The 26,483-nt window shown below is 40.0% G+C and overlaps 2 protein-coding genes across 2 annotated transcripts; one reads left to right on the top strand and one right to left on the bottom strand.

The window, feature by feature from the left end:
- The first annotated feature begins 907 nt into the window (after positions 1 to 907).
- On the top strand, positions 908 to 10,284 carry LOC145453820 (N-acylethanolamine-hydrolyzing acid amidase-like). Its single transcript, XM_080331808.1, has 8 exons — positions 908 to 1,080; positions 1,544 to 1,609; positions 3,579 to 3,773; positions 4,519 to 4,645; positions 5,454 to 5,618; positions 7,441 to 7,613; positions 8,256 to 8,385; positions 9,217 to 10,284. Exons 1-8 carry the CDS (start codon positions 977 to 979, stop codon positions 9,313 to 9,315), a joined length of 1,059 nt encoding a protein of 352 aa, XP_080187934.1. The 5' UTR covers positions 908 to 976; the 3' UTR covers positions 9,316 to 10,284.
- A 2,350-nt stretch (positions 10,285 to 12,634) lies between these two features.
- On the bottom strand, positions 12,635 to 18,784 carry LOC145453821 (uncharacterized). The gene is made up of 2 exons (XM_080331809.1): positions 18,090 to 18,784; positions 12,635 to 14,453 (listed from the first exon to the last, which is right to left on the bottom strand). Exons 1-2 carry the CDS (start codon positions 18,584 to 18,586, stop codon positions 13,922 to 13,924), a joined length of 1,029 nt encoding a protein of 342 aa, XP_080187935.1. The 5' UTR covers positions 18,587 to 18,784; the 3' UTR covers positions 12,635 to 13,921.
- Positions 18,785 to 26,483: the final 7,699 nt, after the last annotated feature.

Genomic DNA, 26,483 nt, shown 5'->3' with positions numbered 1-26,483 from the left:
GAATTTACTTTGGGGCGAGTTTACTGGCAACCCTCGTCGGCCTTGACGCGTAAATGTATTCAAGTTTTTGCATCACGAAAAATGGATATCCTTCTGAAGTGCAGTTATTTGTAGTACTGAGGGGTCCATTTGCGTTTGCCGTCATTGTACACCCTGCCCTTTTCAAAATGACATTTTGAAAGTACCCGTTCCCCAAGCTATATAAAAGTATGTAACCACACCACCAAATCTATATACTTTTCAAAAATTACTGGAGTAATTTTCTGCCGTCATCTTCCACTTGAAATATTTATGGCATGTCTTGTTTAATTGCAGCATCTATACTTGTGATTGAGTATGTATATAGAAAGGTTTCAGGATACTTCTACTTGAGGACCCTTTCCCAATCAAAGCTATAGATAATTTAATTGAGTGTTGGTAGACTTATGCTATCATTAGATGACTTAACTTAAATATAGCTACTATTACAAGGTACGTATGAATTCAATGTCTTTTTACCTTCATTTGGACAAAACGATATAAATTTATGTGTACTCTGGCTCTGTTGTTCAGTATTTGCCAGGCTAGTCCTGAGTTCCGATTGACAAAAGCTGTTATTTGTTAGTCTTGAGGCAGTAAAACTATAAAATAAGCAATGTTTGTACAATCGTGCATTGTAGCCAACCAATCCTGCTTTGTGAGTACTATTTTCGTGTATACGTCACCAACTGAAATGTGATTTAGCTTCAGGTATGTTCAATCATGTACAAAATTAACAATATGTAGGATGGATTTCAGGGTGTTCTCTTTGGATATTTTCTTGATGTTTTTTGTGTGATTTTAATTGATTTTCATTTCAATTGATAATCTATATCAGATACGGTATTGTCACATTTTCGTGGCTAATATATTGAGTATAGAGATGGTTGAATATTAATTATTTGAAGGTTTGTTGGCAGATATATTATTTTCCATCCTAGTGTGTACTAAAAGAATCATGGAACGTTTGGAAATATTCACTATGTTGTGTTTCATTACCGTTGTTTCGTCCACACATATTCCGGTATATGACATAGACTTGGATGCTCCACCCAAGTCAAGGTGAGTTGAAGAACTTAATTTTAGGATGTGTATTTGTGTCTGACTGGTTCATTGTTATATTACAATATTATAGATGGCTTACTCTGATTTCAATTTAATGCTTCTACCGGTTTCCTTTGTTATTGAGTGCGGCCTTGGGTTTATCTGTAGTGCAATATTGATAACCCTATGACTTATGAGTATAGACCAACATGTTCATTGTACAATATGCCTCTGTGTTGTATATTGTCGTGAACTTGAAGGTTACTGTCGCTGATAACTTTCGTTGTTCTTTGTTTTGTTATGCAATTTCAGTAAAGCAAACATAAATCTTGTATAGCCTATGCTTAATATTGAACTTTACAAGTTTGTTTTTATGCCTTTGTCTTCTATGATAATAAGTGTCACATGCAATGCATATCTGATAGGCTACTATTAGATATTGGTTTTAGACTTATTTACACAGCAATGTGTTTTTTTACAGATGGGATCATGTTGCTGCCTATTATGATGGAAGCTTGTTTGTGAAGGCAATCGATGAAGCAATGGAGTATGTACCAGTACCTGGTAGCATCTAGGCCTGTGGTTCCCGAAGTAGGCGCTATTGCCGATTTGGGGGAGCGGAAACGTACAAAAGGAAAGAGGGCAAAAATATTTTCAAGTTCATTCAATTATACTTAATTAACTGTTCAGTTTTTTGCCTTGCTCAATTTATTATTATTGATGAATGTTAATATGAGATTAGTTCAATGTTTGTTTGAAAAGGATTTATGAATTCTCTCATCTAAAAATTACTTTTTAGTAATAATAAATTTATATTTCAGCATTAAAAAACTATTTGTGTGGAATAGAGCTACTTGAGTAAATGATACAAATAGATAAATCCATCTTGACTGCTACAGAAAAGTACAAGTAGCCTACTTTGTTACTTACAAGTTCTGGCTTCCACGGAGGAATAAAGATATATGGAGATTGCTAAGGGGTCAATGAGTCAAATGGTTTGTAACCACTGATGTAGATGCCTTTTTCAAATCTATCACCTCACTGATATGATTCCAATCATAATAATATGATTGATTGATTGATTGATTTAAACAGATATATATGAGTTGATACTATAGTCTCCCACTGCATATTTCTTGCAACACTTCCCAGGTCAGCGAAGCGGAATGCTGAATTGTCGCTTTATGACAGAGAAAACAACGAATGATAAATGCTGACCGTACTGTGGCCTGTGCTAGCATCAACAAAAAATTCATTTTACTTGCAGTAACATAATATTCCTACCATAGGCCTAGAGCAGTGGCTCTCAACTGGGGTTCGCATGAACCCCAATGACAGTCTGGAAGGTTTCTTGGAGGTCAAGACACACACTTGTCTCATACAGCAGAAGTCTCACTGATTCGCAGTAGATATTCATTATAATCTTTTTGTTTGGCGTGAAAACCGTGAACATTTGAATGGTTTTGGTCTTTTAGCACTGCTGTTTATGATGCTCTTCATTTTCTCCAGATGTGTAATGTGGTAGGGTAATATCATATCACTTGGTCCAGGCCATATCCCAACTATCTCGAAACATCACGAAAATTGGCATGCTTACAGAGCTTTGTTTTCTGATTCAGAAATCCAAATTTCAACTAAAAAAGGTCAACTAAATCCGAAGGTATGACCGTCCAAAAATTGCCATTTTTGTGATCGCTCAGGCGGAAAAATTGTCAGAAATATAAACATGTAACTTAAATTTGCCATAATTCGATCAAATTAGGGTTGTTGAGGATGAGACTTTCACAATTGTTCATTTACATCCTACTAGATACTTTGCCCCCTACTTTGACTCCTGGGGTTGCATAGTCTGACCTTTAACCCTTTGATTCTGCGCATGTCTTTGAAAATCGCTCACGCGTGACGTCATTTTTAAGTGCAAATTTCTTTTGACCAAGAGGAGGTGTCATCAAGTGTAAGGTGTCATTGGAAAGCTCCTGATAAGGACTTTCAGAATCAACTATAACATTCCTCGCTATAGAATCATTACATACCATAAGAGTGCCATGAAACTAACCTGCAAATAACATGTTTCAATTGAAAATCTCACCTTTCTTAACACGACACAAACTTTGTAAAACAACTAATTTTACTTTTATTCTATATACAGTACCTATTGTACTACACACAAGGTAGTCAGTATAACTCAGAACAGATAATTGCCGAATTGCCGATAATTGCCGCTTGAACGGCCACATCTTCAGTTTTACTTGACCGATTTTCATAAAATTTGTTTTTCTGAAATCAGAAAGAAAAGTTTTCTAAGCATACCAATTTCCATGATAATCTGAGATGGTGGGGGCATAAGTTGAAATTTTTCTGGGCCACCTGACATGATCTGACCCGGTAGGTGTTTGACTAGGCGAAAATTTGGGGACATGGTAATAACCGCATGCTACACAACTCAAATCTGTCCAATCAATAGCCTACTCAGATACGCAGATGGTAATTATGTGAAATTCTATGCGAATTTTCAGCTCTCTCAACATCAGCCAAAAATTGAGGCCCATAGCGTTGAAGATTGCTGGCGATTTGGATCACTACATTCCCCAGCCGTACGCCGATGAAATGCGTGGAATAGGCAATGCCCTGAACATCGAACTCGGATATGTCATACTGGGAAATGTATTTTATGACCTGTACACCTATGATGCTCACTATGACACCAACAAGTAAGCTTATTCGTATTAAAATTAGTAATGTCTGTGTACAATCCCTTTACTCACATGCCACATTATAGCCGGGACCACTATGGCTTTCACTGTAAGTGATCTATGAGTGTTCTCTATGAGCAGTAGACTTGTAAACTATGATCTAGCATGAAAACCAGTGAAGATTTGCTGACATTATAAATCATGTACAACCTGCAATGCAGATTATGTCGAAAGACTGTTGCATTTATTGGCACTGTGAATCCGCAATGCAGTCATTTCCTAAGTTTGCTACTGAGTTAAAGGTTAGCGATATTCATGACAAGGTGAGCTGCAGGGCAATGCATTATGTTCAGAACACAGATCAATAAAGGTTAGGACTCTGATGCATCCATTTATGTCTACCATTGTGACTAGAATCATAGGAGACTCAACACCAGTCTGAGTACCTGCATATGATAACCAATGTATTGTGTAGAAAGACTGCAGCATGTATGATGCGGTTTGTTGGGAAACTTCCCTCCTTCGAATGAGATGGTGAATTTAATATTGTTTCGTCAAATTTTAGGCCGAGGCAGGAAAAATTTGTCTCATTTATTTCTGTGATGTCACTGCTTGCTAATCGTTTCTGTGATCGAGCTCAAGCAGATATAGAAGCAGGCTAAAATCAAAACCACACTTGATTAGGCTACCCAGAAATACTAGAAGTATTTGGTTATTGAACGCCGTGTGTGCGTTGGATGGGTTGTAAGTTGTTAACTTTCAGAGCCTGCACCTCGATTGTGGCGAATGATGACACGGGGCATGTAATTCACGGACGGAACCTGGACTACATCATGGCCGACGTTCTTTCGTATCTCGTTGCTCGCATTAGATTTCACAAAAGTGGGACGGTAAGAGTCGCATTACTTTTTTATCGTGTGAGATTTGGTGTGCGATAAGTAATTCGTAGCAATCAAGGTGGTCAAGATAACCATTCATAAGACTAAGGCTGAGATGAGAGTTCACTGTAAACTTCTACCTTAAGTTTGAAACGTAGGTTTACTCAAGGCAATTACCTCTATCTTACTCAACAAGCCATGTTTGTGGACTAAATCCATTTCCTGTTAACAACTACTTACCTTTTTTTCTTTCTTAACCGATTGGCAACGTTAGGTTTTTCCAAATAATTTTGCATCACTATTCGAAACTGTAGAACACTACCTTAATGGGATGCGAATTTGCGAAAACCAACAAGTAATATACCGTTGCGTTCAGAATGTCAACGAGTGATATAGAGTGGCTCGCATTCATAATATTGTAATTTCTCTCAGTCTTAACAGTTTCTGGCCCTATTTTCCAAGTATCACTGATTGATAGACGAAATACCTATAATGTGGTAACTTTACTATTCCTCGAAGTTACAATGAAATGTATGTCTTGGCGGTTCTAGTCTCGAGTCATATGAATTCGTTCGAGTCATGCACAATGACTCGAGTACAAGTCGAGTCAATACTGAAATTGACTTGATTCCAGTCGAGTTATTTTATTCATTTGAAAAAATGACTCGAGTCGCGTCGAGTCACCAAAACATAGCGACTTGAGTCATGACAACACTGCTTCTACTTGTAATTGAGTAAAAATTTTCAGAATTACTCTAGTACTTGGTGCCATGCTGACTTCAACGATATCTGTAGGCTATATTCTTCGAAATATTTTCAGCTAATATTTGAATCCGTGAGCATCGTGGGTCAGGTCGGATTCGTCACTGCCTTCAAAGCGGGCAAGTTTTCAATGTCTCTAAACTCGAGAAATACCGGCTACTGGTGGAACAACGCTCTTTCTGCGCTGGAGGGATATATTCCGGCGTTTATTTACTTCAGAGAGGTAGGCTTATTCACTGCTCGTACTTCGAAATTTTTCAGAGAACCAGTTTTTGTCAAAAAACTTTCGTGTGTGGTTTTGTGATACGGTAAGTACCAGTACCCGACTGATATCAGAAATTTGAGCCGATACTGATATTGCTAATATAGGCCTACACGTTTTACTGGGTCTGTGGACATATGAGCATGCCACGCTTAGACATGTAGGTTTGATTTAGGATGAGGTTTCACTTCGGTTTGAATTGTGGTTAGACTTGGCTTAGGGTTTGAAGTTCTGGTTGGGATTGAGGTTACTTTTGGGGTTTCACAGTCACATGCTCAACAGCTCAAATGCTGTACGGTATTCTAAAGTGTTACACGCTCAATTGACGTTTTTCATTGTGCCGCATGCTTACATATTGGGCAAACATCTTGCTGTTAAGTTCTACCAAAATGCGACATCTTTTCACAAGAACTTTCGACTAGGAGCAGTAATTTGAGAAGTATATCCCCTATAAAGCTACATTTCTGTACAATAAATATCCAGCTGTGTAACGAGTGGGCCTACTTCCAGTCAGTAATGTCATCGGACCATCACACTGGAAACATTTGTAGGAGTGGTGATGCCATTGGACAGGGCTATGTTAATATTATTGCCGGTCAGCTACCAGTTGGAATCAAATTTTGAACCTTATCTGTTGTCTCAACTTCCTGAACATCCGTTATCTTTAAACGGTGACCCATTGTTGAGGTCACCATATGTGTGGACTTCCATTTCTGGTGATTATTGAATTCTTCTTCGACTACCATCTAGAACCGCTTCACCAAATGAATCACGATATGTGTACAAAATAAGGAAACCCACATGCTTCCGATAGCTCTTGGTAAAATCTTAGCACAGCTACAGTACCGGTACTTACTAATGCAGATCGCAAGTATGATGTATGCGCTTAGGCGATGTCATAGAGGATGACTTGAAACCTGTCATTCTTTGCAACTTTGATGCTTAGAGTATAATTAGATAGGCTACAAGACACATTTTATATTAATATTATAATTAATATTATGGACTTCATCAATTTCTTTCAACTCATCACTGCTTCTACTGCTATGATGCTTTGAAATTTCCAAATTCGTTCTTTCCGTGACCATTCATTCATTCATAATAACGGAGTACGGTATAATAAAGTTACCACAATACCAGCATCGCACCTGCATAATGATGAACGCCATCTTTTCAGAAATCTTTAGTTATTATCGTAATTTTTCCTTCACAATCCCCTATACTGTACTCAACTGCAGATTATGTAACAAACATCCGACTAAACCATAGTAGGATTTGGGCAGTGTTCTATTGCTCCTATCTTCATTTAGTTAACGTTAAATGTGCAGAGTATGTAGTATCGAGTAAACTTTTGCAACATACTAGCTACTGTCAATTTAACTACACTAAATTTCATTCCTTATACATTTGCGAAAATATGGTAATCACCTATTTTATTGTAACTTTCTTATTCAAAATAATACAAACATTACTACACAGTAAAAATAGAGAAGAGAGTGATAACGATTTGGAGTAGTCAATCAATAAAACTCTCTTCATGGCCATTGGCCAACAAACAGGCAAATAAGCATGCACACTCAATGAGCAGAATCCTACTAGCAAGCAATGAAGAAGCATTTTACAGCATGCGGTACAGCTCGGTGTGTCAAAATTGACCCGTAAATCTCAGAATGCACGCTAATATAAAGCAATTCTTAGCGGTTTGTGTTAAAATAATGTACTTGTCCTCAGCTCAATTCGCGGTATGTATATATGGTGATGAAGTGTCGACTCTCTCCACTAGGTGATGGAAAAAGAGAACAGTTACGAAGAAGCTCTACATTTCCTGACTGATATGAGAATTATATCCCCCGCTTATCTGATTGTGGGCGGAACGCAGCCATACGAGGGGGCAGTCGTCATAGGAAATCGTAAAGGCGCCCATGTCGAAAGAATGAACAACACTAACCAGCATGGGTGAGCTCCAGTCAGCTAAATGTAGGGGTCTACATTGTGAAATGTATATACTGTAGCCTACAATCTTTTTGAAAGCAGACCTTATATAAATAACTTCCTTAACTGCTGGCCGCACATAGGCCGTATGGTAGTTGCAAAGCCCTCTATCTTGTTAACCTAGGTTGTCAAAATATACAGCGTTGCTACTCAAGTAGAAGGAGAAGTATGCCCCGAATTTCTGCTAGATTAAGTAAATCGAAAAGTAGATTTTGTAGATTTTTCATAGAAGTGTCGATAACTCATTTCAAAACTGCTTTCTTCTTTTCCAAGTTGTAAATTGTACTTTTGCCTGAAAACTGTTCAACTAGAAATGGAGTGTAGTCTCAACACATACCGGTAACTACTTCCGTAAGTGATGACAAAATCTGCTCTTTACAGGTCGTTAGTTCTAGTTCTAGTTGCGCGTTTTGAAAATCCTGTAGTTTGTAAAAGTCCGAGTACAAGTAGTCAAAACCTACTTGAGTAATTTGGAAAAATGTAACTCCCAGTTGAACTGGGCTCATATGTACCAAGCACAAATTTTCTCTGTGGGCTGCAGGTTGCACGCACCCAAGCCAGAGTATTTTCAAAGCTTGATTTTATTCTGTAAGTTTTTGCTTGCAGTTGGTTTGTTGTGGAGACAAATTACGACCCATGGACGGCACCGCCTCCTGACGACGACAGGCGCGATGTGGCTATCAAGCTGATGAACCAGATAGGCAACAAAGGAGTTAATCCGCACACTTTATATCAGGTCAGTGTTACTGGCGATGATTTCAAGAGATGTTCTGTGGTCCACTGCATGATTCGAGTAGGGTTACGACACTGGTTGTTTGTGCGTTTTAGTTATATTCAGGATGATTAATATTCTGGTGTGATGAAAGTAATGAGACTAAGACTAACTAGCTACTCTAGTAAAAGTAGTTGATATGCCATAATTTTTCACTCGATTTCAAGTTAAAGTAACAATTTCTAAGAGAGGAGAATATAATTAATGAGAGGGGATATGAACTCAAGCAAGTAATCTTAGAAAGCACATTCGGCCGTGGCACTTATGAAATATCAAAATATATCTTCAGGATTAACCCAAAATGAGCAATATCGCTATGAATAGGCGAATTTTTCGAATATTATTTAATTTCCGTGACACAGAAACTATTCCGTCTTATAATAATTTTGTCAGTTCAAATATCATTTCATCATTCCATTTGTATGCCTTGGAGTCGACTTTTCTCAAAATACGCCAACCTAGTTCGTACCGAAAGAAATAGTTCGTGTACCATCTAATAATAGCACAGTAACCTCTTCGCTATGATTATTCGAAATTTCATGCTTGTGAAGTCATACTTGGTGATACCATTGTTGATATACAATGTTCTGTCCAATTCTCTACTAGTTGCTGACGGTTACCCCAGACGGGTGTAATCCGGATATATTCAGGCTTATTTCAATATGAATATATTATTCAATTGTATCTTTGTGGGAAAGATCGCTAAAACATGACATCACAACACCGCTGATTCTACTATTCCAGAATGAGCCTCAATGTGATAAACCTCGTATGACAAATCAGTTTACTTTTCAGGTACTCTCAACAAGTCCTGTTCTTGGCGTTGATACGATCTACACCACGCTAATGAGTGCCAGCAACTCTTCAATCTTCGCCACAGTCCTACGCAAATAGCCGCAAATTGAAATTATCTAAGATGTTATTTATAGATCGCCTATATAATTTTTCGCTTCTTATCTTTCTTTTTTATATTTTTCCGAGATTTTAAATGTCTGATGCAGTCAACCGCCTAACTGGCGTGTGTCAAAGATTTATCATTTTGTTTCATGTCATTTCTCGAGATTCCTATTGTGATGCAGTATGTTCGTGGTGGTGGTGGTTAATCGGAAATGGAGGATGCGCATAGTTTAACTTCCTGTGTGTGTTGCAGGATTTATGTAGTGTAGTCATAGGCGTAGATATTATGCACGGAAGATACACTTTCTTCATACCCCCAAACTTAAAGTTCAATCCATGTGCACTCTGCCACAATGGTGTACGGGACGCAGTTTTGCCGAGTGCCGCGTTATAAACAGATACGCAACATGTATGATCGGCTTTTGTTCACAAATTTCCTAGTTTCTCTGCCTATCTATCTTGCTTGCAGTGGAGATCGAAGAAGTGTAGGCCAACGAAGATCCCGGAACTTAACAAAGGTGTCTGACTCACAATCTTTCCGAATATGCGTATGTATTGCTAGTTTTGATAGATGAATTGATATTATGCACTTCTATGATCGTTTGAGACATCGGACGCTGCTGACGAAACCAAAAACGGGCAGTAGCGTGTCTCTAGTATCTTTGTATTATGTAGAATTCGCACTGTAAGATGCCCGTAGTCCAATTTGATTCACCCGCTATCAAGTCTATAATAAGTTTATTATTGGCTGTGTGCAGCTTGACAAGGCATGATTCCACCCTTTGCACGCTTGAGAAGTATATCTATTTTATTGTATGCTCAAAAATCGACCACTATTACTGCAGACTTGAGTAGATACGGTGATGCGATTTTTATTGGAAACCATGTTTTAAGTCTCTCACAACCGCACTTGAGTTTGCTGATTTGGATTATAGAATGAAAAAATAAAGATTTTCACCACCTGAAGAGATGAGTTTTAAAATATCTTTCGAAAACATTGTGGCGTAGGATTCAGGGGCAATTTTGTGTCGGTATTATCAGGGTTGTAACCAAGTCACAAGGCACCGAGTCACAAGTCAATCTCAGTTGTACAGTTTTGACTCGAGTCATTTTCAATTCACGTCCAAGTCAGCGAAAATAGGTTCGAGTCCGAGTCACGGTATTATGACTCGAGTCGAGTCCAAGTCATTGTGTTACTGCTCAGATTCCTGTCAATGTCTTGTTAAACCCACCCTTTATAACTCCGTTTGATGATATCGAATGGTTCGCATTTATAATATACTAATTTTCCTCCCTTTTAGCAGTTCCTGGTCGCATTTTCAAGTACCAGTACCAATAGTCGAGATCCCAATTGCGTGGTAACTTTACAATTCTTCGAAATTACAATGAATTGTCGGTCTTCAAAGTCTGAGTCTCGAGTCATATGACTTGGTTCGAGTCATGCGCAATGACTCGAGTCCAAGTCGAGTCAATACACAAATTGACTCGAGTCGAATCAGTTCTGAAGTTTGCGAAAATCACTCGAGTCAAGTCGATTCATCAGAAAATCGTGAATCGAGTCGAGTCATGACTCGAGTCATTACAACCCTGGGTATTATCTCTGGTGACGGCCTGAAAACTTCAGAGATTTAATTTAGACTACAAATGGCATAGGAAATATTGAACGGCCGCAGCAAGGGAAGTGTATTTCAAAAAAGAATTGCAATATCACTGATATGAAATCGAAGCAAGCTGTTGATTATCGAGTCAACTGAAGTGGGCTACGTTAAGGCTAAAACAGTGAACATGTCATATAGTATAACGCGTGAAAAATAACCGTTGGTGTAAGAGTCTGGAGAGTCGTTTTCTCAGTAACGGGTAATAACGACATACGGATTTTCTATGTCAGTGGTTCTCAACCGGAGGTCCGCCAAGCGCCTCCACGGGGTTGCGCGAAATTTCCAAAATGGTTGATAAAAACCTAATCTGTATTTTCTTGAAATTAGAGGAATCACGAGGCTGTTTCGCGTAATAACCAGAGGTGGTCAAAGTAGCCACCTTCGCTACTCAAGTAGAAGTAGAAGTACCGTCGTAATTTCTACTCAAATAGAAGTAGGAGTTGTGGTTCACAAGTAAGTAAGTAGGTATTCAACGCTTAGTTTTGCCTACAAAACTGTCAAGTAGAAGTAGAAGTATTCTAAAATCAGAAGTACTTAAAAAGTAGTTTATGTTGGCAAAATCTATTTCAAGTACTTCAAAAAGTAGAAGTACTTCGTTACTGACCACCTCTGGTAATAACTACTAGAAATTCAGGACTCACATAAACAGAATGGCCGCCTGAGGTGAAATATCAAATTGTGCCTACTCATTTTAATTGCCAATAGCCTATACTGATACAAACAAAGATGCTTTATCAGGGTTTCGGAAAAAATTTGTTTGCAAAAATCGATCTGCTCCTGTGATATACATAGCCGTTATTCCAGAGTTGCTAGATAGTAATGACTAGACTGGACCTGAGATATCTTCATGAAAAATATATTTCTCAATTTTGGTACGACGTATGTCGTTATCATACGCAAAGATGTCATTGGAATGGAATCGTTGCTATCACATTCTCCTCCACCAATCTTTGTGGTGAAAATCGTTATGCGGCAGTGGTTCATATGAAATCAACCCCCAAATTTTCAAGAAATTTCAAGCAATACATCTACAGAATTCGCTTTGAAATATTTAAAGTCTTTCCGATTTCTGCACGAATAGAAAGTTATTTTGTTGCTATTTACCACTAGACTAGTCTACAATTAATATTTGCACAAGACAGATGGCAGTTACACGATAGTAGATTTATATTTGAACTAAGACTGTGGAGAAGGGTACAGTAGCGGACCGTGGCGGTCCAAGGGGGGTCCACGAATAGAAAAAGGTTGAGAACCGCTGTTTTATATCTTCCAGGCTCTGAGGCGGACTTTATATGCTAGGCTACTAATGTGCTTGATCCATGATCAGATCAAGAAGAAACAGATTGAAAAACATGTTGAACGATACTTTCACCCGTCCGTTTTGACGTGGTCTGCAGACAGCCGTGTTGGGATGACTCGAGTCAGGACTTGACTCGAGTCAGACTTGAGTCAACATTTCCGTATGACTTGACTTGACTTGACTCGAGTCACTTTGGAAAAATGACTCGACTTGACTTGACTTGGCGCTTCAAAAATGTCAATCGACTCGTGACTCGGAGCAAAATGTACGAGTCGATTACAAGTCATCAAGTAAACTGTGTCGATTAAATCACCCTATCTTATGTATGCTCGTATTGTTGGCGATACGCCGATGTCGCTTGTGAGGGCAACCAGTCATTTACTGATTTTAAATTGACCGCTAACGAAACGATCACAGCTTCCATTGTCATAGCAGTAGTAGCAACGTGTATCTTTGTTTCTCAGACGGCTCAGTGCTTGCATTACCCAGAGCTCACCTTTACCAACCCTCTTGTATAATTTAAATCGAACAAATCGATCGCAATCGAATGCAATCGTTTATGTGTTTATATTCTCGCGGATGTGTAGATGGGTAGTGTAGGCTACTGAAACATATTAATTTGTCACGACTTCTCGAGGTTTCGTATTCGATCCTCTATTTTGGTTGTTATTATCAGGATGTATCATGTAGCTATACGCAGCACTTACTCAAGTATTTTATTAGCAGTTCTAAGTGTGCGTGAGTGATACAACGCCTTTTTGCATGTATAGCCTATTTAACTTTATATTTGTAATTTGATGCAACATAAATGTCCAATTAATCTGTCTTTCACCCAGTTAGCAAAATGTAATGACTTTGCATCACCACTCATACTTTGAAAATCCAATTTGACTTGACTCGCGACTTGACTCTTGACTTGACTCGACTTGACTCGAGTCACCTCCAAAAAATAACGAGTGACTTGACTTGACTCGAGTCACCTTCGAAAATCGATTGACTTGACTTGACTCGAGTCAAAATGTGCAATGAATCGAGATGACTCGTGACTAGGGCTGGGCAAAATCGAGTACCTAAGTGATTCGATTCTGAATCACGTAATATGCTTCGAGTCGAGTCGAGTAATCGAGTATCACCCATAATGACGTCATAACGGAATGTAATACATTAAGGTTCAAATATGCACCGTTTATGCCACCGCAAAGAATATATTGCCTGTTATCCATCTCATAAATGATACTTTGGTATTTTTCAGACCATAATGATTTCATTCCACTTGGTGACAATGTTGTGGGATAATCATGTCTTCCGAAATGTGCTATGTCCAGTAACCTTCGTAGCTTTGTACTATATTTTTCGTTTGCTACGATACCGCCAATCAGGGTTTCAAGGCCTCAACAGTGAAAATTGGTATCGATACTATAAATCTCGTTGATGAGGTAACTTTCAGTGGCGAGAAGCGTATTATCTTAGTAGGCTACTCGAAAAATCGTCGTTTACTACTCGACTCGAATCATTAAAATTAATACTCGATTCAGATTCGAGTACTCGAATCATTATGCCCAGCCCTACTCGTGACTCGAAGGTATATAGTGACTTGATCCCAACACTGGCAGACAGCAAGCATCGGAAGCTTAGGCGGCTCTATTTAGGTAGACACATTAGGTAACTGTATGCCATTCATATCAATCGGCGGCAACCTATTGCGTCTGCCCAAGCCAGTAGGTAGGCCTACGTTGGTCGGATCGCTGATAAATGCGACATTGTTAGCTCCTTTCAGCGGTGTAAGGCGTGGCAAGTTAAGTTCTGGTGTAACCGACTCTTTCGTCTGTGAGCTGGTGACAAAAGTATTCACATTCCTCATGCTTGAGTTAGCTGGTGCCAAAAACGATGAATAAGTACCAGTTTCTGCAGTCGGGTGGATAGAACTTGGTTTGCAGAAAGAAGTTGACAATCGGTTTTTATCTGGCACTGCCAATTCTGCATCATTGTCATTCTTTGCCTCTGATTGCTCAATCGTGGATGTGTCGTTGTAATGATCTGAAGCCTGCAAGGATAGCGACGAAGCATGTCTGACATTATCCAACGTAATGTAGGAAACTTGACTCGAATCATCGGAGAATAGGTCATCGTTTTCCATCGTCACGTCTTGTTCAAGCACCGCCACGTTTGCGATCGTTCTAGAATAAAATTGATTGCAGTTGTGGAAATACGTCTCGCCTAAGCGACTTATTGAAAGTAAGCAACTAAATCGAAATGCGAAAAAATAGAACATTTAGGCGTCCTCGGAGGACTATTCACTTTTCTCGGGAAGGAGGACAAATCCTCCAAAATAGGACATATGGTTGACCTACGTTTGTTTGTTTGTTTTATTGACACAAGAACAGTGGCGCTTTTCGCCTAGTAAGGCCATGTGCGCCACGACATTAACATTTGTCATATTTCATTGTCTTTGATTTTCGTCATCTTCCGGGCGACTTTGCACACTTGCACTTTGTACAGTTTATTCTCAGCCTGTACGCGTCAAGAAAATAACGCAAAGCGGAAATATCCCCCAAATTTTAAACAGGGTATCAATTGCCCACCCATTCCCCCAAACAAGTCAGATATTACACCCCAAATTCCCCATGTCTGCAAGCTTGGCCCACGGCATTGCAGAAAAAGGTGACGGAGTGAAAATATAATTTTTGGCAGTATCGCCTAGGCGTATGTGAAATGAAAAACTACATTAAATTTAATCGTCACAGAATGAGTCAAGCGATAAATTTAGATATATATATACTTCGGGTACGGTCGTCCTTAGAGTAGCTGAACTTCTAGCTTGCAATTCGTGCGTCATGGATAGAGCTGCAGCTAATCCATCATATAGCCGTTTTTTATTATGCAAATCAAAGAGAATAGAACTACACTAGAACTAGTTTTATAGTACGCTTTTTAAATCAGCTCCTTTTGGTAAAGTTGGAGTGAATATCTGCATGAAAAATAGAAAAAAGTTGCAATATAAGATTTCTAGAAACAGCTTAAAGGGGCACTGCGCTCTAAAAATGATGTGGTCTCAAATTGAAGGTAAAAACGAACAAAAATTTTTGGCCGCAGCCATTTCCTTCAGAACGCCACCGTAATGGAGCTGCAATTTACTGAAATTTCTACAAGACCAGCTGCCGTGGCTGCTTAACCCGTTACATGGCACGATGTCTTCATCGTCGCACTTGCTCGAAGCAATAAGGCAGTCACGCAGAGTACGAAACTTGGACACATTTCCTTGATAACATCGGCTGACAACTAGATAAAATTCGTTCTCTGCGTGACTGCCTAATCGCGTCGAGCAGGTGCGACGGTGAAGATATCGTGCCATGTAACGGGTTAAGCAGCCGCGGCAGCTGGTCTTGTAGAAATTTCAATAAATTGCAGCTCCATTACGGTGGCGTTCTGAAGGAAATGGCCGCGGCCAAAAATTTTTGTTCGTTTTTACCTTCAATTTGAGACCACATCATTTTTAGAGCGCAGTGCCCCTTTAAAACATGATGCTTCATTATGAGTAGCCTACCTAGGATGCTGCCGGATGCTGTAAAAAAGTTGCAAAAACTTGCCCTACTGATCACATATAATCAAACGACAGTCGCTCGTTCTATTTCATCGCAAAATGACGATAACCACACAGTTTCATTTTAAGATTTTGACATTCAGAACGAAATTCGAGCAGTTGCTATACTGATAAATACTGGCTATAGTCTGCCCTATGTTGTGATTACCGTGGCGTAGGCTATACCGTCTCTAAAATCTATTTGACCTGTGCAGCGTGTAGCATGTAGCGACGAAACCGCACATATACCGTGTACAGATACTACGTGTTTATATCTGCAATATTGTTGTGGACTAGGGATTGAGAACACTGCATGCATGCACTCTTAGCGAAAAGATTGTGCAATGTGGATTCACACCCAACGAATGTTACATGAAAACAGAACCTAACTCAGAATTATATCGCGGTCATAAATGTTAGAAGCATACGCGCATATACCTTCCTACGTTCCTATACGTCAGGGGTGGGCAATTATTTTCCTCCGCGGGCCAAATAACAAAAATAAATACGTTGGCGGGCCGCGTGAAAAAACTTAGCTATATTCTCCAGCGTATTTTAATTTCATTTCTAAATTACATTGTTAATAAATGCTGCTCAGTGAATGTGTTGATATGAGGTAATGAGAAAGTGACGGTTAATTAAAAAATATATATCTAATAACTGTCCATGATTCGAAACAATGTTAAACATGATACATTTAGCTCTCTTCAAACCCCTATCCACGTTATTCTTTCTATTGGGGCTCTAAAACAGTGCTTCTCAAACTTTTTTAAGCACGCCTCAATTTATGACAGTGAACAATTTCGCGCCCACTTATCATGATATCACAAAGCATTAAAAAGTGCAACCAGTGAGCTAGCAATCCCAACGGATAATTAGATGGCACGGAAGATTATGGCTGTTGATGAGAGAATTGTGAAATATCAAAGTCGGACAATACATAGAGTAACAACTATAAGCCATGGGGTATATCGCGCCGAGCGCGAAATTTTTTTTCAATAAACTTCGACTTCTGATGCTGCCGTCACGTCTCCCAGTTCGAGAACCACTGCACTGAAATGTAGGCCTATATGCAATTGTACAAAGCTTATGTTCTTGGTCGCTGCCTTCCGAACAGTATGCATGTTAAATAACCTTTGTGTTGAGCGATGCTTGCAGTTTTTCTGAACTTCGCCCTCCCTTGACCGAGTGTTTCGTGCTTTTGTCATATGACCTACATTAATTAAAATCAGTAATCTCGGCGACATGATCGGCAAAAACTAAAAGGATGGGTTTACCCCTGACTCCAGTATGCGAGTATTTAGTGCTCTAAATTCTAAATCTAAACCTTCTTTGAATTTCACTTTTCGGCTTTCTTTTTTTGGCATGCCCGTTAATCCTTTATGGGTGATAGATATGATGAGTCATATAGTAATCGCGAGCAATTGTTGACTTGTTTTTCGAATTAGGAGTTTGGAACCATCACGTCACAAATTGAAACACATACCGTATAATGTGTAATGTGACAATGTCAACAAGGAAGGTTTAAACTAAACTATATGAAAATAGTGTTTTCTTGTTACTCCAATTGCTACTCATACTTCGCCACATTGCCTTAATTATGAATCTTGATTACGCATACTAGGTACGTAGGCAGCGTAATCGTGGCAAGTTTTATGTTTTGAATTCCAAGCAACTTTCCGCGGGCCGCACCGAATAGCTTCGCGGGCCGCATTTGGCCCGCGGGCCGCACTTTGCCCAGGTCTGCTATACGTGTTAGCATAATTTGGATCAAGAGAGAGAAAGAGAGGTGATATTCTTTCTCGCCTGCACCATCGAGATGCTTTGGCGACGGAGTTGCGATACGGCCCCATGAGGTCATCTAGTCTGCGCCCCCGTTTTTTTTCTCCTCCATGCTATCCGTGATTGCTGAGCGCCTAGCAGGATAGCTGCGGATACCATTTTTCGAGTCTTTGGTATGACCCGGCCGGGGATCGAACCCACGACCTACCGCTCGAGAAGCCGGTCGCATAACCATTACACTATCTAACGACGGTCAAAATGTTGTATTTGATTGATATCGCGGTGAAAGTCCAAGGCCTGTACTGGTTTGGTGTACCACGGGTGTATATTCACACCTATAGACATGACCGCAATGAACCAGTCTTTAGCTTTCTGATATCTTCTGTAAGTTCAACGCACCAAATCTAACTTCGAACTTTATGGTTTAAATTACGTAACACACTCAGCCTACCTTGTCAGATTTGCTTTTGTGACTGATGTCTGCTGGTCGATCTTGTCTTTACTCAATTCAGTTTCATCCAACACTTCAATCTGGCACGTAATCCATATCAGAAAAAAGCCAACGCAGAAAATGAATGCGATTCCCCCCGCGTAAAAGTGCAGATCATAGAATTCGTGAAAGTAAAGCACTCCGGGAATCGCCAGAAAAACGCCAATGATCGCGAACATTACTGAGAGTCCAAGAAGCCAGCGATAACGACGCCATCTTACTATGGTGACGCTGAATTGCATCGCATAATTTGCGAACAAGGTGCGCACGCTTTGTCGAAAGTTTATATAGTTACCGACTGGGACTGACGTTGTGAATTTTCTGCATCCATAATTTATCGCGTTAAGTTCGCCAGCATACCTAATCAATGACTTGACGATGTCGTGTATAATATGAATACACGAATCATCTAATAAAGCGGAAACTGCTAAGTAATAAGTACCCTCAGTGATTGCCATACTTCTAGATTTCCAACACGCAGTTTTAACGTTTGGCTGTCATTTTCCAGCCACGCAAACAAAATCTTTTGCTTTGCAATGATCCGAAAATTAAATGAACAATACATCAGTCTAAGTCACATTCAGTTTTTGTCCGTATGAAATTTGAACGTGTTTCGGTAGATTGTGGTTCATTTTACTGAAATTTTTATCGTTTCAAAACACCAAAAGATTGCGATATAATGAAAACATAGGAGGGTACCTACATAACGACTATGATTAGTCTATAAAATCAAACATCCACCTTGGCATTAGAGCATGAAAATAAAAGTCATGCCCATTGTCCATTGCCCATACGTGATGGAAAGACATAAAGGGTAACATGAAACCATTAGCTATGAAAATGAATGGGGCATGTTTCCATAGATGAGTTCGATATGTCAGATCGTGGTCTGGTAATTGGGAATGATGACTAGTATTTATCAAGTAGAAACTGGTTGTATTTGGACATGAATGTGGACATGCTCAGCGATTGTCGGATAGCCGGCGAGATATACTGCTCCACATTTCAGTCCCAGACTCATTAAATTCTATCGAGTAGGCCTATACGTCACAATCGAGAGTAGATTTATTGCCTGAGTTGACAAATCAATTTTCCGGATATCATATGCTGCCGGAATGTCATACGTCTTTTGATGATGAACAGATCAGTGGATGTTGCGGATCTGAGATGGATGGTTGTTGAATTACGATCCTGCCCGTCACATGTCACGCGAGGGAATAATTCAACTTTTGGCGATCAAGCAACCAAACAAGGAGCAGAAGGTACGACCGGTAATTGAATTCCGGGAGCTGAATTGGTTGAAGGTTCAATGCATAAGTTCTCGAAAAACGTAAACATAAACACACACACTCAAACCATCAGCACACATCTAACCACAGTCCCTTTTATCAATAAGACATCCGGCATCGGCCGTTGATATGCCGGTTCGAGTCTCGAAAGTATAGCACGTTCTGGGGTGTCGAAGTGTCGGGGAGTTATCTGCGCCCCTCCTCCCCGGCCTACGTCCCTGTTATTACAGTGTATTTCCAAAATACACACAAAATACCCGGTAAGTAGCGTATACAAATGTAGGCGAATGAAAAACAGCTAAGAAAGGGCATCTTGATAGAAGGCAGCCGAAGACATCAATATCAAACACTGCTATCGCGAACATGAGGTCGAGGTAGATGCTACACGTTAAAGAACGTACGTGGTAGTTCAATCATCGTCCTATCTGTTCATTAGGCTACATCGGTCTTTGTCTTGTGTATCGCATTGTACAACGTGTGTCTTGAGTACATACAAATATTAATAATAATAATTATCATTATTATTATAACGTCATAACATTGTGGATTATCTGGAAGTGGCAAATACTTGACTTTCATGCGACTACAAAGCCAGTTCATCACCAATTTCAAGATAGTATAATTTATATCTTCTTTTGCCCATACCATATCATTGCTCTTTTTATACTGCCGTGGGTTGATCGCCATTTCACAGAAAAGTCATTCCATTACAAAATATTTATAATGCTGAGATACGGCCAATCGAGATTTCAAGGTTTTGGGGATGTGAAAATGCATCGAAACTATAATTCCTGTTGATAATATCACTTTATTGGTAACGGGCGTATACTTGTAGGGTAGCAGACATGGGGTAATCGCGATTAGTAATCGTAATCGATTACGACGATTACAGCATTTTCAAGTAATCGTAATCGCAATCGATTACATTCGAGAAAAATCCGAAGTAATCGTAATCGTAATCGACTACTTCCTATATTTAATCGATTTCTTAGAGGAAGAACAATTACTTTTAATCTGTACGTACAAGAACTATGACATAAACTGAACATTCGTGATCAAGGAAGAGATATTATACCAGGTTGAGGTCAGTGATAGCACAAACATCTGACTTCCAATCGCCGCTGCTCATTATTACGTCAGAAGTATTAGCTGTGTTCGTCATTGTGTAAGCTACACACATAAAATAGAATGAATGCTATGTTGCGCGTATACCAGACGATATATATAAACCTAATACCTTGGTAGCTTCCACATCCTATTTAACGTCAACTTGCGAATAAATATAACTTTATTAGTTACACGTAAAATATAGATATTCGATGTAGGCCTACATTGTAGTGTAGTTGTGAGAACACCCGTCATGCTGTATATCAGGTTATCAATACACTCCACACACAACTACCTCGCAGCAGCATAATAATCACCATTCTGCCTATATTTTCAAATACTGACATTTGTATTTATGTTTGGTTATGCCTATCTGAAGCAGTTTGACCGTTGCTGCTTGGCGAGCAGTAGACCTCGCCTATGTAAGTTGGCATACTTAGGTACGTACATCGAACAAAGACGTGAAATTTTGTACTCGTCAAATGAGACATTACGATTTCCACGACGAAACAATAAAAATCAACAGCTGCTGATATTTATCATAACCGAGCCGTTCTTTGCCGTTTCTCGTAACGGCAGCTTGCAGTATCTGTATTAAGTGAAACACCAAATTTTATGTTCACTTTATCTTATTATCATATGAGTCTGGCTGAATCGGGCGTCATCGTTATTTCGCAATTTTTCAGTCAACATTTGGACCTGTCGCCATAGATATACGCTTATACACCATGTCAGCGTGGGTTGTAGCTAGAATCAGGACCAAAACGGCAAGTCACCCCCCCCCACTCCTAACGTTTGTCTTTGATTATTCAATAATAATCCTCTCTCAGCCCCCGATGGTTAGATTTACTGGTAGATCTGGGGCACGTAATTCATAGCTATAATATCTGATATTGTTATAACTACAATTAATATATGTTGTTAATTCGTCACCTCTCGTCTGTAGTATAGCCTATAATCATATTGTATATTGTAGTCGTCCAAACGTAGAAGACTAATGAAGAACTTTCCTGAGACGAGAGACGAACAATGTGCGTCGCACACAAAAATTGTCATGTCTCATTCATCTGTGGGGGCCCCGGGTGACATTTGTAATGTGGCGCTCAGATTCTAAGGACAACGCTCTATATATTCGTCACACCCACCCTGCGCGGCTATTGATAATGGACACACAGGCGTACCCAACATGTCGGTAAAGTTCTTTCTTTGGTAGCGCACTTCGTGAGGTCGCAAGTTGGCCGAAACTGCGTATGACTTTTGGTGTGTCCTGGCGCGTTAATGACCGGCACCGAAATGCCTATAAATTATTCCCGTCTTGTCTTAAGGGGACAGGTATGCATTTCAAAATCAAGCTATCTAGAGACATTAAATCGCGGAGCTAGAAGAATGAAATCTCTCGAAATACTTCATATAATTAATGTTGATTTACGAAATACTTTTAAGTCTCCTACGACCTCGCTCCGTACTCCATTGGGGAGTTTGAAGTGCGGCAATTACGAACCTGGCAAGAATTCAAATCGTTGGGTGCGATGAATCGTCCAGCACTATAAAGCTGGGCAATGGGTACATTATGACGTAACAAGCAACTGACGTATCATTTATAAAGAAAGTTGTCATCTCTCATTAGGTATTTTCATCGCATCCTTATTGTCTTCAATATATATTCTAAGACTAGTTCTACGAAGCGAAACAAATGTAATCGTGAGTAATCGTGATTACTTTTCCAATGTAATCGTAATCGTAATCGACTACTTCCTGATTTTGCTGTAATCGTAATCGTAATCGCGTGATTCAGAAGTAATCGTAATCGCAATCGATTACATTCATAAAGTAATCACCCCATGTCTGTAGGGTAGTAGTCGAAATATCGACTCTCACACTACTTCAGTCGTTCTTAAACTCTTCGAGCCGCGACCCAAATCTGAGTATAAATGGCATGTCGCGACCCAAGCCTTTAGACATAAAAATGCCTTTTTATTTTTTATTGTACTTGGCCCGGTCTCGGAATACGACAATACTGCAAAGTCTGAAAGACGACTACAACGACGCCTTCGAATCTTGAAAAACGATGACGTAATATCCACCAGACATGGGGTGATTACTTCATGAATGTAATCGATTGCGATTACGATTACTTCAGAATCACGCGATTACGATTACGATTACGATTACAGCAAAATCAGGAAGTAGTCGATTACGATTACATTGGAAAAGTAATCACGATTACTCACGATTACATTTGTTTTGCTTCTATAAGGACTATAATCTTAAAGGATATATTGGAAGACAATACAGGGATTGCGATGAAAAGGCTTAATGAGATATCAACTCTCTTCATACATCATGCGTCATTTGCTTATTACGTCATAATAGACCAATTTCCCAAGTTTATTGCGATGATTTATCGCACCCAACGATTTGCATTATTGCCAGGTCTTTACCTGCCGCACCCCAAATTCCTTAATAGGGTGGGGAGCGTGCTCGAAGGGAACTCAAAAGTATTTCGTAAACCAACATAAATTATAGAGTATTTTCGAGAATATAATTAATTCTTTAAAATGTTCTTCGAGCTTCGCGATTCAAATGTCTCTAGTACAGGGGTCACCAACGCGGACCAAATGAGTCGCCTGCGGTCGCTGTAGCGAATATTCAAATGAAAGAATTGAAAGTTGAAGCTGGTTTCATATGAGCATGAGCAGCAGTTGAGTATGGGTCGGCCGACCCCAAGGAACATACGAACGCAGTCGCTCGGGGCATTGCTCGTCTTCGCCCACGCGGCGGCTCAACGGGAGTCTATAGTTAATATTCCCGAGTCTCGACGCGGAGATTAGTGCTTTGGCGCGCACTGCAGCAACGCAACTGAGCCCGGAGGAGATGGTGTGAGTCCCGGCGTGTGAGCGTTTTTTGTTCTTGGTAAGGGGCGGAAACCCGGCCCAGTGCTCTGATTGTCTTACTCTAAGTGAAGAAATCCAACTAACACGGATAAACGGTGGGAGTAAGTGGTAACCCGTCGGTCGTCGTAATAATCAGTACACACTACACAAGAAGTAGTTTTTTGTTTCAAAACGGTTGGTGACCCCTGCTCCAGTAGATAGCTGGGTTTTAAATACATATACCTCTTCCCCCCAAGAAAAAGCATGCATAGGCTATTTTATGGGAACAGGCATTTCGGAGCCGGTCATTACCGCGCCATGATCCCACAACACACCAAAAGACATATGCAGTTTCAGACAACACGCAACTCCACGGGATGTGATACCACAGATATACCTTGGCCGAAACTTAAGGGTATTCGTCGATTGTCAATAGTCGCGCTGGGTGGGCGTGACTAATAATCGTCCTGTCCTTCCAATCTGAGCCCACAATGCAAATGCCACCCGGCGCATCCACATAGGAATAGAGCCATGACAATTTACGTGTGCATCTCACGAAAGATATTCTTTTAGTCTGCTACGTTTGGGCGAGTACAATATCTTTTGATTAGTCAACAGACTGGAGGTCACGAATTAACAGCATACAATAAAGTAATTATAACAACATACCAGATGCTATAATTATGAATTACATGCCCCAGCTCTACAGGTAAATCTGACACTCGGGGCTGAGAGGGATTAAAAATGAATAGTAATCTAATGCAATGACCAACATTATTGACGAAATTCAGTTTTGAAAATTGACCAACGGTTGGACTGGGGGACGAATTGCTGTTGGTTCACATTCTAGCTACAACCCACCAGGGATTTCTAAAAATCCCTGCAACCCACGCTAACATGTCAGGCTATATAAGCGGATGGTTATGGCGGCAGGTCCAAATGCTGACTAATGAACTGTGAAATAACGATTGGCGCCCGTTTCAAGTAGTTATTTGGGAATAAGATATAGCGAACATAAAAATTCTGCCTTCAACTTGATACAGATATTGCGAGCTGCTGTTACGCGAAACGGCTAAGCACGGCTCGGTTATGATATATATCAACAGCTGTTTATAGGTAATGCTTCGTTCTGGATACTGCAATGTTTTATTCGACGAGTACAAAATTCCGAATTTTTGTCAGGTGTACGTGCGTACGTAGGCCTACTGCTCGCCAAGCAGCAACGTTAAAACAGCATTTAACTAAGCACAACCAAACATCAATACATAAGTTACTATTTGAAACTATAGGCAGAGTGGTGATCAATATCCTGCTGCGAGGTAAGGGCTTCTGTAGTGTATTGATAACCTGATATACACCACGGGGGGTGTTCTTACAATTACACTACAATGTCCATCGCATGTCTGTTTACTATGTGTGTACTGTGGATACTTCTTACGCAATGACGAGCGGAGCTAAAACTTCTGACGTAATAATGAGTAGTGGCGTTTGAAAATCAGACGTTTGTGCTATCGCTAACGAGGTATATTATCTCATTCTTGTTCACGAATATTCAGTTTATGTCATAGTCCTTGTACATACAAAAAGTAATCGTCCTTTGACAAAGAAATCGATTAGATATGGGAAGTAGTCGATTACGATTACTTCGGATTTTTTTTCGAATGTAATCGATTGCGATTACGATTACATCAAAATGCTGTAATCGTCGTAATCGATTACGATTACTAATCGCGATTACCCCATGTCTGATATCCACTGAAGAATATGACTCCATCAGGCCTGCTGGCTCCCAAAGACCGCGTATGTATGGATTTCCGAAGACGCATAAAGACGATGTGCCACTCATACCGATACTCAGCATGAGTTGGTCAATGCAACAGAAGTTGGCGAAGTGGTTGATCAACATACTGGAACCTGTTCGCGAACTTTACGGGTCGCATTGCGTACGCGATTCTTTTACCTTCGCTGATGAGATGCGTCGCTCACAGCTATCCGCGCGCGATAATTTTCTAGGCTCATTCGACATAAAGAGCCTTTTCACCAACGTACCACTAAATGAGACGTTGAATATTTGCGCTGATGCTCTATATAACGGTAAGCTAATACCCCCTCCTTTCTCGAGAGCTACCTTCATTGAATTGATGAGAAACGCTGTGTGTTCTGTTGAATTTAGTTTCAATAATATCATGTTGCGACAATCTGACGGTGTAGCAATGGGATCACCATTGGGTCCTATTCTAGCCAATATATTTGTAGGATTTCATGAAGATAAGCTCTTCTCTTCTTGTGTTAAACCGCCCTTATCATACCATCGCTATGTCGATGACACGTTCGTGATATTCGATAATGAATCTGACTGTGATAGTTTCCTGGAAAATTTAAACAAACCACATCCAGCATTGCAATTCACGTCGGAAAAAGAAATTAACAATCGCCTGGCATTCCTTGACGTTCTTGTGGAGAAACGGGATGGCAAATTCCTTACCTCCGTTTATAGGAAGCCCACATTTTCGGGTCATTACCCTCGATGGAGCTCTTTCAGCCCAAAAAGTCGTAAAATCAATTTAATCGGCACCTTGGTTCACCGGGCGTTGATGATTTGTTCCGAGGTCAAATTGAATAATGAACTTGACTGCATCCGTAAAATTTTCATGGACAACGGATACCCAGAGTATGTTATTAAGCGGGCAATAAGTAAAAAGTTAAGTCATTGGAATGATACCAAACCAGAAGAAACCCCCGAAGTAATTTCGCGTGAAAATAGGGATGTGTACATTCATCTTCCTTGGATTGGCCCGGTTTCTTATCGATTTGAGAAACAGATAACTTCAGCAGTCTACCGCTGTTATCCAGCGGTGAAAACCAATGTTGTTTTTACCACGATACCAATGTTTCCTGCAACCCGAAAGGACGTTCTCCCGGCTATAAAACAAAGCAACGTAATTTATGAATTCAAGTGCCACTGCGATTGTCGGTACGTAGGGAGAACTTCCAAACGGTTGCAGGACCGTATCAAAGAACACATTCCACCGTCTGTCAAATCTTATATCTCAAATTCGCAGCTTAACAATCCACTTGTTCTTGAA

The sequence above is a fragment of the Botryllus schlosseri genome, chromosome 13 (genome assembly GCF_051294905.1).
Source record: "Botryllus schlosseri isolate E-star chromosome 13, Bs_hap1, whole genome shotgun sequence".
NCBI lineage: Eukaryota > Metazoa > Chordata > Ascidiacea > Stolidobranchia > Styelidae > Botryllus > Botryllus schlosseri.
This window is presented reverse-complemented; position numbering and strand designations above follow the sequence as displayed.

What these genes read in the sequence shown, in the direction of transcription:
- LOC145453821 (XM_080331809.1), bottom strand. Translation starts at nt 18,586, where the DNA reads ATGGCAATCACTGAGGGTACTTATTACTTAGCAGTTTCCGCTTTATTA. An exon ending in ACAAAAGCAAATCTGACAAG is followed by an intron (nt 14,454 to 18,089) that starts GTAGGCTGAGTG and finishes ATTTTATTCTAG; the next exon opens with AACGATCGCAAACGTGGCGG.
- LOC145453820 (XM_080331808.1), top strand. Translation starts at nt 977, where the DNA reads ATGGAACGTTTGGAAATATTCACTATGTTGTGTTTCATTACCGTTGTT. An exon ending in GCTCACTATGACACCAACAA is followed by an intron (nt 3,774 to 4,518) that starts GTAAGCTTATTC and finishes GTTAACTTTCAG; the next exon opens with AGCCTGCACCTCGATTGTGG. An exon ending in GATTTCACAAAAGTGGGACG is followed by an intron (nt 4,646 to 5,453) that starts GTAAGAGTCGCA and finishes AAATATTTTCAG; the next exon opens with CTAATATTTGAATCCGTGAG.